Source organism: Leucoraja erinacea, chromosome 6, assembly GCF_028641065.1.
Source record: "Leucoraja erinacea ecotype New England chromosome 6, Leri_hhj_1, whole genome shotgun sequence".
Lineage (NCBI taxonomy): Eukaryota > Metazoa > Chordata > Chondrichthyes > Rajiformes > Rajidae > Leucoraja > Leucoraja erinaceus.
In genome coordinates this window covers 51,613,663-51,629,093 of record NC_073382.1, presented here as the reverse complement: position 1 = coordinate 51,629,093, position 15,431 = coordinate 51,613,663, and the positions used below count along the sequence as shown (strand labels likewise).

Here is a 15,431-nt window from a genome sequence, read left to right as displayed (position 1 = left end):
CCATGTTCCCCAGGTATGCTGCCTGCCACCGAGTTACTCCTTTCTTTGCTAATCCATCATCAGCAATATCTTATTTCTATACTAGGAAATCTGTACTGGATGTGTAGGGCACTTTTACCCACAAGACTAAATGCCAGATCCCACGGGTATGAATCACAAACTACCACAAGTAAGATTACAGATTAGATCAAGAATTCTAATTATCTTCTTGGCAAATGAATAAAGTGGATTAAGGAAACGATTAAAAAAACCCATAATAGATTTAGAATATCAAAGCTGCTTTTTACTTACCATTGCTGGTCTTTGTTTCTGAGTCTTGGCCAAGTACTTTAGGTTGTTCATTATCGAGAACGTGTTTACAGATTTCATGATACACGTACACTTTTCTTTTCACACGGGGGACTATTGCTACCTTCAAGTGTACCTGAGGTAAATTATGTTATCTTGATTAATTCAGTTCATTTATAGAATTAACAGTATAAATGACAGAAAAAGTACACTGAAAATGGTCTAGATTGGCTGTGTCTAGCATAGTGTTGATGGTATCCAAAATCACAAATCTGCAAAGGCCAACACACCATAGTCAGGTGGAATAGGAAGACTAAACGAGAACTTACCGTTTGAAGTTTGATCTTTATTTTATGAGAAGTTGAAGTGAGGGATTACGTGAAGAGCCCCCAGCCCGGATGCGCGTCAAACTTTAGAGCAGCTGTATGAAACCACAGAATAGTTGCCGTCCTAAGCTATAGGAAGATTAACGAGCTTAGAACTACCGAATGATCTTCATGAGAAGTACGGTTGGGAGTGGAGGGCACATATTCCCTCACTTCAACTTCTCATCAAGATCAAATTTCAAACGATAAGTTCTCGTTTAATCTTCCTATTTTATATCGAGGTCACGTGAGTGACTACGAGAAGACTTCAAAGCTCTGTGGTTTCATGCAGTGAACCAGTTTCCATGCAGACATACTGCCCCAGTTGACCAGACATGGCTGAAGAAACATACTTAATTGAAACATGATGTTAACTTAAACATGTCCATGCTTTTAATGGAAATAATAATGGTCCCTTCACATCAGGAATAAACAATTGATTTAATTAACAGAACTTAAAATTTTGCTAGCAAATAAACCATGCCTGGTAATTGGTTTATTATAAGATGTTTGAAAAGTTCGCTCATTCGCCCATCCCGCTGTCGCTAGGATGTGGTCCAGCGGAACTTCCATATTTCTTGCTGCGAAGTGGCTGCAGTCCTGGTAGAGTGAGATTTAAATACATCAGTGTCCACTCCTGCAAATGCTAATACACGTCTCAACCATCTAGAAATGGTCTGCACCAATACCCTTCTGTGTGTTTTTTTATGACTGACGAAGACAGCCAGTTTGTTGCCTCAAAGGTCCTTTGTAACCTTTATATATGCTTTAATATATGTAACAACACATAACCTGCGATCTGGTGGATATACCAAGAGAGCTACTGATCTACTTTGCTTAATTAGCTCATCTATATAAAAGGTCACCCTATTATAGGATATAGCTGCCTTATCCAGCCTTAATTTCTGTAACGACTGGACTCGTTGCGCTGAAACGAGCGCCATGAGCATGACTAATTTATAGGTGAGCTGGACCAAAGATAAAGATGCAGCTGGTGCCCAACTGCGAAGCAGCGCTAATACTACATTAATGTCCCATACCTCCCTATATCTGGGCCTAGGAGGGTTATTGTTAAAAATACCCCTCATAAATTTGGATACCAATGGGTGAGAGCCGACAGAATGGTGTCCAGATCCCAGCAGCAAATATGACGACAAAGCACTACGAGCAGTGTTAATAGCGCGAGGGAGAGGGAGAGGGAGAGGGAGAGGAGAGGACCGGGATGGAACAGCCAGCCTTCTGCCCAGTAGCTACCCACCAATCACCACCTCCACTCGTTGTGCCTGTGCCGAAGGACACCGTGGCTTGCTGGCGGGCGGGTCGGCAGAAGGCGCCGAGGTGGCGGCTGGATTCGCTGTCCGGTCCTGGCGGCCACTCGCAGCCACCCGAGCTACTTCCCTCCCTGGCCACAATGTGGTGGCTCTGCAACCGGAGCGCTGCGGCAGCAGTGAGTGCGTTGCTGGCATGATCCCCGACTACCTCCTTCTCAGCACTCCTGCCCTCCCCGCAACTTTACACCTGGTGGCCCAGCCACGTTTGCGACTTTGTGCAACCCAGGCTGTGCTAACCTGGACCTGACTCCCCACACGCTGTGAAAGGAACTATCCTTTTACAGCCGCTTCCTACTTCACACAGTTCCAGGGTCAAAGGAGTGGCAGGTTCCGCGGAGCAGTTGCTATGAGTGTGGCATTGCTCGACCAACTCTACTCCAGCAGATGGTCACTGTCCCTGCTGCCCCGGCGGAAAGCTGCTCTGTCTTCCTGCCCTGGGGACCGGTCCTGTCTCCTAGTAGAATGTCGCCATCAGCAAAGTGTCTGCAAGGGTAACACTGGACCTAGCCACCCAGCCAGAGAATGTAAATCAGCTGCCAGCAATGACGAATGGACTTGACTATCCCTCAGTACAGCAACATCGCTCTTGTTGTTGCTGTACTAAGTGATAGTCAAGTCTATCTTTCTTGGCCAACAACCTAACCTTCGGCCGCCAAGCCGCAGGTAAATTTTCAGGCCTTATTTTCAGGTAAAAAATGTCTTCAACGCCAGGAAATACAGGTACTTCTATCAGTTCTCCCCACAACTTCTGGTATTCCTGAGAAAACAATCCAAGTCTGACCAACCTCTTCCTAATACCCCCTAATCCAGGTATCATTGGTAAAAGCGAGCAGTTACAAGAATTTGAAGAATTTAATGCACTCTACACTTGTCTTTTTTCATTTAACACACGGCTAAACACAAATAAATAATCTATTTCCTTTAATTTGGTCGCAACTGAGTCAAGACTGGATAATAGTGAACTTTGTTCGTGAAATCATAAAGAAGAGATTGAAAAGATGGACACACCACACTGAATTTTTATTCTGTGGCTTTACTAGATAATTAAGGCTTTCTTGGGCATAAATTGGATACAACTAGGCTAAAAGTTACTTGTAAAATGCCTCACAACAAAATTGTGTTGAGAATGATAGAAGGTTGCTTAAAATATGCATTAGTTCCTGTAATTGTGCATATATGTGGCTAACATAGCTGGTTTAGGTTCTCTCAAAGGAATTTGGATTTGATGGTCAGGACTGCCGTGTCTGCTCCACTCAAAATCGTTCAGCCACCCTTGCAGTGGCAAAGTTGCAGTGACCGCCTCACGTCCCTGATAAGTTAATTCCCTTTTTTGGCTCTCAGTGGGAGAGGGTTTTTGATCGCAAATTGCTTTTACAGCTCATCGCAAACATCAGCAAGTTGCTGAGCCTCTGCACTCTCTCGATCCACCACCCGTTTGTTAGGTCACATGTTTATTGCTGTATCTCTTCAGGTGGCTGTAAGGACACAAAGTGCTGGAGTAGCTCAGCGGATCAGGCAGCATTCCTAGAGAACATGGACAGTTAATGTTTCAGGTCGGGACCCTTCTTCAGATGTTTCCCCAATCCATGTTCTCCAGAGATGCTGTCCAAACCGCTGAGTTACTCTAACACATTGTGTCCTTTTTTGTAACCAAGCATCTGCAGTTCCAGGTTTCTATTCCCTTGAGGAAATGTGGATTTCTGAACCAGGAACACATTAGTTTTGCAGCTCATTAGTTACTTAATCACCTCATCATTCTTGTTAAACCAGTCCTGCTTTGCTAAGTCTGAAGAAGGGATTCGGCCCAAAACGTTGCCTATTTCCTTCGCTACATTGATGCTGCCTCACCCGCTGAGTTTCTCCAGCATTTTGTCTACCTGCTTTGCCAAACGTTTCTTTCAAGTTGAACTTCAGGGTAGACTTCAAGTTGGGAGCTGTCAAGTCACCTGGTTTTTAGAACACGACCAGGAGGCAAGCGAGTCAATACATTTTAAAATAAATGTATGAACTTGCTTTGGAGTTGCGGCATGCAAAGATCTAATTCTGTGCAAGCCCTAGGCACCTCAACCTACTGTTAGCATAATTTGAATTCATTTCATTCCAATGCATCGGGACATTACAGGAAAAGGAAAATAGGACAGAGAAACATAGAAAATAGGTGCAGGAGTAGGCCATTCGGCCCTTCGAGCCAACACAGCCATTCAATATGATCATGGCTGACCATTCACAATCAATACATCATTCCTGCTCCCCCCTCCCCCATATCCCTTGATTCCATTAGCCCCAGGAGCTAAATCTAACGCTCTCTTGAAAACATCCAGTGAATTGGCCTCCACAGCCTTCTGCGACAGAGAATTCCACAGATTCACAACTCTCTGGATGAAAACGTTTTTCCTCATCTTAGTCCTAAATGGCCTACCCTTTATTCTTAAAATAAGATAAGATTAAGATAAGATTCAATTTATTTCTCATTTGGACCCCTTGAGGTCCAAACGAAATGACGTTTCTGCAGCCATACATTACAAACAAATAGACCCACGACGCAACATAATTTACATAAACATCCATCACATCGCTGTGATGGAAGGCCAAAAAAACTTGTCTCTCCACTGCACTCTCCCCTCCCGATGTCAGAGTCAAAGTCAAAGCCCCCGGCTGGCGATGGCGATTGTCCCGCGGCCATTAAAGCCACGCCGGGTGGTGCAAGGTCGCACACCGGGTTCTTGATGTTGGAGCCCCCGGCGGGCGCTCGCAGAGTCCCGCGGCCATTCCAAGCTGCACGGGGCGGTGCTGTGAGGCCCCGCTCCAGGAGCTCTTCAACCCCGCAACTCGGGCGGGAGAAGTCGCCATTGCGGGAGCCCTGAAAAGCGGTCTCCCTCCAGGGACCCGCGGGCTCCCGGTGCCGCCGTCCGCCAGACCCGCAGTTGCAACGTCCGAATCTCCGGAGGTCGGGCCGCAGCAGCACTCAACCACCGCTCCACCCGCTCTGGACTCGGCCAGCTTCGCGTCGGTGAGGTGAGTCCCCGGTCTTCCGTGTGGAGGCCGCTCCTCATTGCAGCCCCAATGACAACGGAGACCCGACAAAGAAAAGGTCGGGTCTCCCGTGCAGGGAGAGATTAAAAGTTACCCCCTCCCTCCCACACACACACACCCCAACAAAAAATAACAAAAACTACATAAAAACATAGACAAAAAATAATAAAAACGCAGGCGGGCTGCAGAGGCCGCTGCTGACAAGAGTCGCGCCGCCTACCGTTGTGACTTAAACTGTGACCCCCCCGGTTCTGGACTCCCCCAACATGGGGAGGATTTTTCCTGTATCTAGCCTGTCCAATCCCTTAAGAATTTTATATGTTTCTATAAGATCCCCTCTCATCCTTCTAAATTCCAGTGAATACATGCCCAGTCGACCCATTCTTTCATCATATGTCTGTCGGTCCCACCATCCTGGGAATTAACCTGGTGAATTTATTTTTAAATGTATTGACTCGCTTGCCTCCTGGTCGTGTTCTAACCTGGTCTCCAATCAAGCCACATGTTTATTATCTGTGAAAGCATATCGTAGGCTGGATAATTTGATTGATCTGGAATTTTCCATTCATTTCCACCACGAACTGGCAGCAAACATCCTGGATTTCACAAGGATTATTTCTCCTTAGAAATGGTTACCCACACTATTTATTTTGCACAAGAATAGATACAAATTCCACAGAGTAAACTAATTGCCTACATTCATAGAATCATCACATTCTAAAAATGTACCTGAAGCTTTAACCATTTAATAAATTTGAGGCTTAAATTTTTTGAAAAGAGATTAAGAATACAGGTGTCAGAGGTTATAGGGAGAAGGCAGGAGAATGGGGTTAGGAGGGAGAGATAGATCAGCCATGATTGAATGGCATAGACTTGATGGGCTGAATGGCCTAATTCTACTGCTTTTCCTTATGGCATTATGAGAAATAATTCATTACTGCTGCTTTTGTTAAAGGGTGACCGGAAGGATCCCCTGTCTATTGTTTTGTTCTCGTCAGTGCTTCCACATCTCAAAAAAAAAAGTTCCTGAAATAAAATTCCATATTACCTGGAATTTGATGGTATTTCCCAGCCCTGTAAGCCTTCCCCAACTGCGCACGCACGGATTTCAGGGCCACTGCACATGCGCGGGGAGACGGCGTCCCTACCTCGTCACCGGCGCCATTTTCAATTGTGACCGGCTGATGGGCCTCCCCCAACTGCACAGGCGCTGATGGTCGTAAATATACAGGTACATACTTTTTTTCAGCAAATCATTCAGTGGGCCTGATTGGACCCCGCACTTGCGCAGTGGGCCCGGTATCCGCACGTGCGCAGTGGGCCCGGTATCCGCACGTGCGCAGTGGGCCCGTTATCCGCACGTGCGCAACTGGGCCGGCATTCACACATACACAGTTGGGGAGGCTTACCGGGGCCGAGAAATTTCCCGAAATTATTTAATTTCCCTAAAACTACCCGAAACACTGGTTCTCGCGTTGGTCATTCCTGAGGAGGCATGGATGCCAACAGTCAACATTTATACAGAAAATGTCGTGTCTATTATTAAGATCAATAATTTCTTTGATTTTGCTGTATATATTTTACCATTGGGCCTGTTTGATGTGAAATTCTTGTGGTTGTTTGGCAGTGCCCACGGACATCTTTCCCAAATTGTTTCTCCACATATTAATGAATAGGGAATGATATTCTTTCCACACTCTGGCAAGCAAAGATAAATAAACTGAAAAATCCAATTTGGAATTATTTGCCAGCATGAGCTTTCCACACATAATACTTGATATTAAAGAATATTGCTATAATAAACACTTACATTGATTTGCTGTAACATAGCTGGCGATTCTAATTGCAACGATTTGTAGTTACTGCACCTATTAAAATTAATGCGATGTGATTAGTAAAGAACGAACTTGAAAAAGACTGCAGATGCTGCAAATTTTAAATAAAACTAGAGAATGCCAAAAATACTCAGCATGTCAGGCAGCATCTGAGGTGAGAGTGATAAACAGACATTGAGGTCTATTACCTCTCAAGAGCATTGACCTGAAATATTAACTCTACTTCTCTCACTACCTTTCCCATCCTGAGGAAATACCAAACCATTTCACAGGCAAGCAACCTTGGAAATAATGGCCCTGTTGTTACTTGGCAAATATGGCAGCTGAATTAAATGGAAAAAAATGGTCTATGAGCAGCGAGTTTAAGTGATAACCAATTTCTCCAATGCACCAATATTGGTGGCAAAGGATAAATGATGTAATGATGCAAAAGGTAAACACTGCTGCACCATTGTGCTGCCCCTTTATGGATGTGGGGAGTGGGATGGGGAACCTGAGCATCTGCAGGAAACCGTATTCATAGGGAGAAAATGTAAACTCCACAAAGACTGAACCAGAGGTCAGGATTGAACCTGGGTCATTGGAGCTGAGACGGTGCACTGTCATGCAGTCTGTCTCCTCCTGGATATGGTTTGTATAAATCTAATATTTTTAATTTAATTTTAAAGGTTTGGCACTACTTTACAGAACTAATAAGGCTGGAAATACACAATGCATAAGTTAAACTCACCGATCTTTTTCTAAGAGCAAGTCTGCTTTGTGTCTGTCAGATTCAGAAGCAGCAGCAACAGGCTTGGAAACAGGATCTCCACTTTCATCAACTTTGGAGTTACCCGAAGACTTCATGTCACTGCTTACATTTTTTACCTGTGGACAGTTTTTTGATCGTGTGAGCTTCGAGTCGGTTGAAGCTGGAAATGCACAAGTACAGCGGAGTTTAAGGATGCTTTCAAGAGAGAGTTAGATAGAGCTCTTAAAGATAGCAGAGTCAAGGGATATGGGGAGAAGGCAGTAATGGGGAACTGATTATGCATGATCAGCCATGATCACAGTGAATGGCGGTGCTGGCTCGAAGGGCCAAATGGCCTACTGCACCTATCGTCTATTAAAAAACTAACCTGATTTTTTTTTTAACGGTAGATTCTACCTGAATAATGAGGCTCAGCGTACAGGCTGCCGAGAGCAAAGAGGAACCCGGCAGAAGGCCACGGAAAACGAAGAGGGACCTGGCAGGGGGACACCTGCAACCATGTGTGGCGGCAGGCCTGGCTCACCACTGCGAGAAGATAAGATTGTACTAAGAAATCTTGAAATTTTGCAGAGCCAGAAATGCGACGACTGTTTGTACACTAGCTAGGTGAAGTCTGCTGTAAAATTTTACCACATTGTATGCAAAAAAAAAAAAGAATTTCACTGTACCAAGGTACATGTGACAATAAAGTGCAATTGAACCTCTGATTTCTGAATCCCTCTTGCTACACTGTGCTCTACACACTGATTCCACCATTTGCAGTATTTTGTCTTCTCCACTTATTACCTCCAGCATGGTTACAATCTCCAAGTTTCTCTCCCCTACGTAACTCATCTGCCAATCTACTTCTCCTTACTTGGATCCGCTTGTCAACTCTTGTCCCACCCCTTCCACTCAGCCCTTTCTACCAGCTATCTCGCCTCTACTTCATCAGTTTGACGAAGAGTGTTGATCTAAACATGTAGTCTGCTCATTAAGTTCCACGGATGCTGCTGACCCACCGAGTTCCTCCAGCAGTTTGCTTTTTGCTCAAGTTTCCAGCATCTACAGTGTCTAAGGTTTCCAGATGTTTTGTTCACTCTGCTCCAACCATTTAAACACTACTCAATTTGTTTTGATGAAGCAGCAATAGGCTAGATTATGAATTGGGGAATGGCATGCTAGTGGGAATAAGAGCAACAATAAATAAAGCTTGACTAAATTAATCTAGATAGGTCAGCTATTAAAATGGTGGAGTGATGCCCTACTTTCATAGGCAAAAAGACACCAGGAATAGACAATTTAAAATAGAAAGAAAAAAAAAGATTGAAATGGCTAGGGTAAAAAATAAAAATAAAAATCAGGTTCAATGGGCAACAGTTAAGACTGGAAGTTGATTACTCAATGAGCATAGGAACTCCTGGAATTAAATTAAGTTTTTCTGCCTGAACTAATCAGGCTTCCCTCTGCACAAACCTATTAACACTGCCAGGCCACACTGTTCACACATTCCAACCCTTAATTATGCTTTTTTTCATTTTCATATTTTGCCCTTATTATCGCTTTACTTCATTATGCTAAAACTCATTTAGCTATACATCTCCAGGTTGCCAAACACTAACTTCCCTTCCCATTTCCCTAGACTTTTCTGTCCTGGGCCTCCTCCACTGTCAGAGTGAGGCCAAACGCAAATTGGAGGAACAGCGCCTCATATTTTGCTTGGGCAGCTTACAACCCAACGGTATGTATATTGATTTCTCCAATTTCAAGCAATCCCTGCATCCCCTCTCTCTCCGTCCTTCTCCACACCCTAGTCGTCATACTAGTTACACTGTCATCCTGTTTGTATCTACTTGTTATCAGTGATAACCACAGCCAAAAATGGACCCTTGTGGTCCCTACCTTTCCTTACACATCATTGCTGGCTTTGCTTTGTTATATTGGCTCTAGCCCGAGTGGGAGCAGAGTTAGAAATGAGTCAGTGTGGAAAACAGTTGAAAAGGAGAGGGAAAGCACAGGCAGACTTAACTCAGAGATCCCGTGGATCCCGCGGAACAAAGAGAAGCAGGAGAATTATGTGAGGTAAGGGAAACAAGTAGAATAGCTATGGAAACTATGAGAATCAAAGAAGAGGAAGTACTGACACTTTTGAAAAATATAAAAGTGGATAAGTATCCAGGTCCTGACAGGATATTCCCTAGGACATTGAGGGATGTTAGTGTAGAAATAGCAGGGGCTATGACAGAAATATTTCAAATGTCATTAGAAACGGGAATGGTGCCTGAGGATTGGGTAACTGCGCATGTTGTTCCATTGTTTAAAAATAGTTCTAAGAGTAAACCTAGCAATTATAGACCTGTCAAACTGACGTCAGTGGTGGACAAATTAATGGTAAGGATACTTAGAGATAATATATATAATCATCTGGATAAGCAGGGTCTGATTAGGAACAGTCAACATGGATTTGTGCCTGGAAGGTCATGTTTGACTAATCTTCTTGAATTTTTTTGAAAAGGTTACTAGGGAAATTGATGAGGGTAAAGTGGTAGATGTTGTCTATATGGACTTCAGTAAGGCCTTTGACAAGATTCCACATGGAAGGTTAATAATAATAATAATACATTTTATTTATGGGCGCCTTTCAAGAGTCTCAAGGACACCTTACAAAAATTTAGCAAGTAGAGGAAAAACATGTAAGCGGAATGAAATAAACAGTAGAGACATGACTAGTACACAAATTAAAGACAGAATTCAATTCAAAATACAATAGGAGGCAATTCAAGCACAGATGAAAAGGGAGGGGGACGTGGGGCTAAGGATAGGCAGAGGTGAAGAGATGGGTCTCGAGGCGGGACTGGAAGATGGTGAGGGACACGGAATTGCGGATCAGTTGGGGGAGGGAGTTCCAGAGCCTGGGAGCTGCTCTGGAGAAGGCTCTGTCCCCAAAACTGCGGAGGTTTGATTTGTGGATGGAGAGGAGACCGGCTGATGTGGATCTGAGGGACCGTGAGGGTTGGTAGGGGGAGAGGAGGTCAGTGAGATATGGGGGGGGGGCCAGATGGTGGAGGGCTTTGTAGGTGAGGACCAGGATTTTGTAGGTGAACTGGTGGCAGATGGGAAGTCAGTGAAGTTGTTTGAGGACTGGAGTGATGTGATGCCAGGATTTGGTGTGGGTGATGAGCCGGGTGGCTGCGTTCTGGACCAGTTGGAGTCGGTTGATGTAGGTGGAGCTGATGCCAAGGAGAAGTGAGTTGCAGTAGTCCAGTCGGGAGGAGATGAAGGCATGGATGAGTCTTTCAGCAGCGGGAGGTGTGAGAGAGGGTCTGATTTTGGCAATGTTGTGGAGGTGAAAGAAGGAGGTTTTAATGACATGGCGGATGTGAGGCTCAAGGGAGAGGGTGGAATCAAAGATCACGCCAAGGTTGCGGACCTGGGGAGGTGGGGAGACAGTGGTGCCTTCGATGGTGAGAGTGGGGTTATTGATTTTGCTGAGTGTGGATTTGGAGCCTATGAGGAGGAATTCTGTTTTATCGCTGTTGAGTTTGAGGAAGTTATGTTGCATCCAGGTTTTTATAGCTGACAAACAGGAGTTGATATGGGAGAGGGGGGGGGTTGTGGGGGGATTTGGTGCCGAGGTAGATCTGGGTGTCATCGGCATAACAGTGGAGGTCCAGGTTGAAGTGGCGGAGTATCTGACCAAGGGAGAGTACAGAGGAGATTTACTAGAATGTTGCCTGGGTTTCAGCACCTAAGTTACAGAGAAAGGTTGAACAAGTTAGGTCTTTATTCTTTGGAGCACAAAAGATTAAGGTTGGACTTGATAGAGGTCTTTAAAATGATCAGAGGGATAGACAGAGTTGACGTGGATAAGCTTTTTCCATTGAGAGTAGGGAAGATTCAAACAAGAGGACATGATTTGAGAATGAAGGGACAAAAGTTTAGGGGTAACATGAGGGGGAACTTCTTTACTCAGAGAGTGGTAGCTGTGTGGAATGAGCTTCCAGTGGAAGTGGTGGAGGCAGGTTCGATATTATTATTTAAAAATAAATTAGATAGGTATATGGACGGGAAAGAAATGGAGGGTTATGGTCTGAGTGCAGGTAGATGGGACTAGGTGAGAGTAAGTGTTCGGCATGGACTAGAAGGGCCGAGATGGCCTGTTTCCATGCTGTAATTGTCATATGGTTATATGGTTAAAGCACTGATTTGCTCTAGCCCGAGAGGGAGGAGAGTTAGAAGTGAATCAGAGGGAGAAAACAGTTGAAAAGGAGAGGCAAAGCACAGGCAAACTAACTGAGAGCTCCCGTGGAATTTGAAGCAACAGCAACAACAAGAAGTAGGAGAAAGCACTGATTGGCTCTAGCCTGAATGGGAGGAAAGTTAGAAGTGAGTCAGAGGGGGAAAACAGTTTAAAACTGAGGAATTTGGTTTGTAAATTGGTAAATCAGGCAATTTATCAGTCAACATAAGCAGGACGGCTCTTAGGGAGCGGCCTTGTGAGGGAAGTGCCCTGTGAGAAAAGTGCGAATCTTTGACTCGAGAGTCTTCGGCGAGGAGGCTGAGGAGAGAAGGCTACGCAAAACGTTGGAGAGGGAGAGACGAAAGAAGGAGATGTCAAGCAAGCCGATTCTGTGTGATACTTGCAGTATGTGGGAGGTCAAGGACACTGCTGGTGCCTCTGGCTGCTACAAATGTGAGCAGTGGATCCAGGTACAGCTCCTGAAGGACCGTGTTGGATGACCTCAGGTTCATCCGAGAAACTAAATCGTTCCTCGACAAGTCCTACAGTAAGATTGTTACACCCAAGGTACTGGAAGAGAGAAGGTGGGTGACAGTGAGAAAGGGAGGGAAACATGGAACACAAAGGTCCACAGGTGTTGTACCTCTTGTGAACAGGTTCACCCATTTCGAAGCTGTCGGGACAGAAAACATTATCACACTGAGTGGCGGATGGCTCGCGAAGCAAGAAGGGCTGTTGAGCCAAAACCAAAGAGGCCAACGTCAGGCAATGCCATTGTAGTTGGAGATTCCATTGTGAGAGGTACGGACAGGGGTTTCTGCGGCAACAGACGGGATTCGAGGATGGTGTGCTGCTTTCCTGGTGCCAGGATCCAGGATGTCACAGACAGAGTGCAGAAAAGCCTCAAGGGCGAAGGTGAACAGCCAGAAGTGGTAGTGCATGTCGGCACAAACGATGTCGGAAAGAAGGGGATGAATATTCTGCAGCGTGACTTTAAAGAACTCGGAAAAATGCTGAAAAGCTCGACCTCCAGGGTTGTTATCTCCTGTTTGCTTCCAGTTCCTCATGCTGGCGAGAGCAGGAACAAGGTGATACGGGACCTGAATGTGTGGCTGAGGAACTGGTGCAGGGGGTAGGGATTGAGATTCTTAGATCACTGGGAGCTTTTTTTTTTTTTAGTAAAGGGGAACTGTACACAAGGGACGGATTGCATCTTAACAGGTGGGGGAACCAGCATTCTGGCAGGCAGATTTGCCACTGCTACACGGGTGGTTTTAAACTGAATAAGAGGGGTGGGGTGTCAAATGGGATAGTCGAGGACGGAGTTAAAGGGAAAGAGAATAAAGGGATGGTTGATGATCCCAGAATTAACGGGTAAGGAAGCTCACAAAGGGATAGGAGAGTATGGCCAAGTCTAATAGAGATCGATGTGAAAGGTGAGATGTGTAAGAAATTAAAAGTATTGTATATGAATGCGCGATGAATAAGAAGTAAAGTAGATGAGTTTGAGGCTCAGTTTGAGGTTGGTAGATACGACATTGTGGGGATTACTGAGACATGGCTGCAGGAGGATCGGGCCTGGGAACTTAATATTCAGGGTTATACATCCTATAGAAAGGACAGGCAGGTGGGAAGAGGAGGGGGGGGGGGGTAGCTCTACTGGTGAGGGATGGAATTCAGTCCCTTTCGAGGGAAGATATAGGGACTGGTGAGGTAGAGTCACTGTGGATTGAGTTGAGGAATTGTAAAGGCAAGAAGACACTAATTGGTGTTATCTACAGACCCCCAAATAGTAGCCCGGATGTAGGGTGTAAGTTGCAGCAGGAGTTAAAACTGGTATGTAACAAAGGTAATGCCACTATGGTGATGGGGGATTTCAATATGCAGGTAGACTGGGAAAATCAGGTTGGTTCAGGACCTCAAGAAAGAGAGTTTGTAGAATGCATCCGAGATGGATTCTTAGAGCAACTTGTAATGGAGTCGACCAGAGAAAAGGCAATTCTGGATTTAGTGTTGTCCAATTAACCAGATATGATAAGAGAACTCGAGGTAAAGGAACCGCTTGGAAGTAGTGATCATAATATGATTAGTTTTAATCTGCAATTTGAGAAGGAGAACGTTAAATTGGAAGTGTCAGTGATGCAGTTGAACAAAGGGGATTATGAAGGCATGAGAGGAGAGCTGGCCAAGGTAGAATGGAAAGGGATCCTAGCAGGAATGACGGTGGAACAGCAATGGCAGGAATTTCTGGGTATAATCCGGAAGACATAGGATCATTTCATTCCAATAAAGGAAGAAAGATTCTAAGGGGAGTAGTAGGCAACCGTGGCTGAGAAGAGAAGTTATGGATAGAATAAAACTAAAAGAAAAGATGTATAACACAGCAAAGAGTAGCCGGAAGCCAGAGGATTGGGGAAGTTTCATAGGGCAACAGAAGGAAACAAAACAGGCTGAAAAGATGAAGTACAAAGGGAAGCTGGCCAGGAATATAAAGAAGGACAATAAAAGCTTCTTTAGACATGTTAAGGGAAAAAGAGTAGCAAAGTCAAATGTGGGTCTCTTGAAGGCAGACACGGGTGAAATTATTACAGGCAACAAGGAAATGGCAGAAGAGTTGAATAGGTACTTCAGATAAGTCTTCATTAAGGAAGACACAAACAATCTCCCAGATGTACTGGAGGACAAGATCTAAGGGGGCAGAGGAAATGAAATAATTTTTTATTAGGCGAGAAATAGTATTGGGTAGGCTAATGGGACTGAAGGATGATAAATCCCCTGGGCCTGATGGTCTTCATCCTAGGGTCCTCAGGGAGGTGGCTCTAGAAATAGTGAATGCATTGGTGATCATTTTCCAATGTTCAATAGATTCAGGATCAGTTCCTGGGGATTGGACGATAGCTAATGTTGTCCCACTTTTGAAGAAAGGAGCGAGAGAAAACGCGGAATTACAGACCAGTTAGCCTGACTTCGGTGGTGGGAAAGATGCTGGATTCAATTATTAAAGAGGTAATGGAGCATTTGGATAGCAGTAAAAGGATTAGTCCATCAACATGGATTTATGAAAGGGAAATCATGCTTGACTAATCCTCTGGAATTTTTTGAGGATGTGACAAGTAAAATGGATGAAGGCGTGCCAGTGGATGTAGTGTATCTAGACTTTCAGAAAGCCTTTGATAAGATCCCGCATGGGAGACTGGTGACTACAATTAGAGCACATGGTATTGGGGGTAGGATGTTGACATGGATAGAAAATTGGTTGGCATACCGGAAGCAAAGAGTAGGAGTGAACGGGTCCTTTTCAGAATAGCAGGCAGTGGCGAGTGGAGTGCCGCAAGGCTTGGTGTTGGGGCCGCAAACTGTTTACCATATATTAATGATTTGGAAGAGGGAATTAGGAGCAACACTAGCAAGTTTGCGGATGACACAAAGCTGGGTGGCAGTGTGAACTGTGATGAGGATGTTAGGAGGTTGCAGGGTGACCTAGACAGGTTGAGTGGGCAGATGCAGTATAATATAGATAAATGTGAGGTTATCCACTTTGGTGGCAAAAATAAGGGGGCAGATCATTATCTCAATGGGGTTAGGTTAGGTAAGGGGGAGGAACAGCAA

General features: G+C 44.8%; 1 protein-coding gene across 1 annotated transcript in view; it reads right to left on the bottom strand.

The window, feature by feature from the left end:
- LOC129698123 (uncharacterized) overlaps positions 1-15,431 on the bottom strand; it is a 39,153-nt gene that overhangs the window by 13,989 nt on the left and 9,733 nt on the right. Inside the window, exons 3-5 of the mRNA XM_055637012.1 lie at positions 7,583-7,763; positions 6,828-6,885; positions 292-424 (exon numbers count right to left, since the gene is read on the bottom strand). Of these exons, the coding sequence (XP_055492987.1) occupies positions 292-424; positions 6,828-6,885; positions 7,583-7,763 (372 nt within the window). The remainder of the gene's footprint in view (positions 1-291; positions 425-6,827; positions 6,886-7,582; positions 7,764-15,431) is intronic.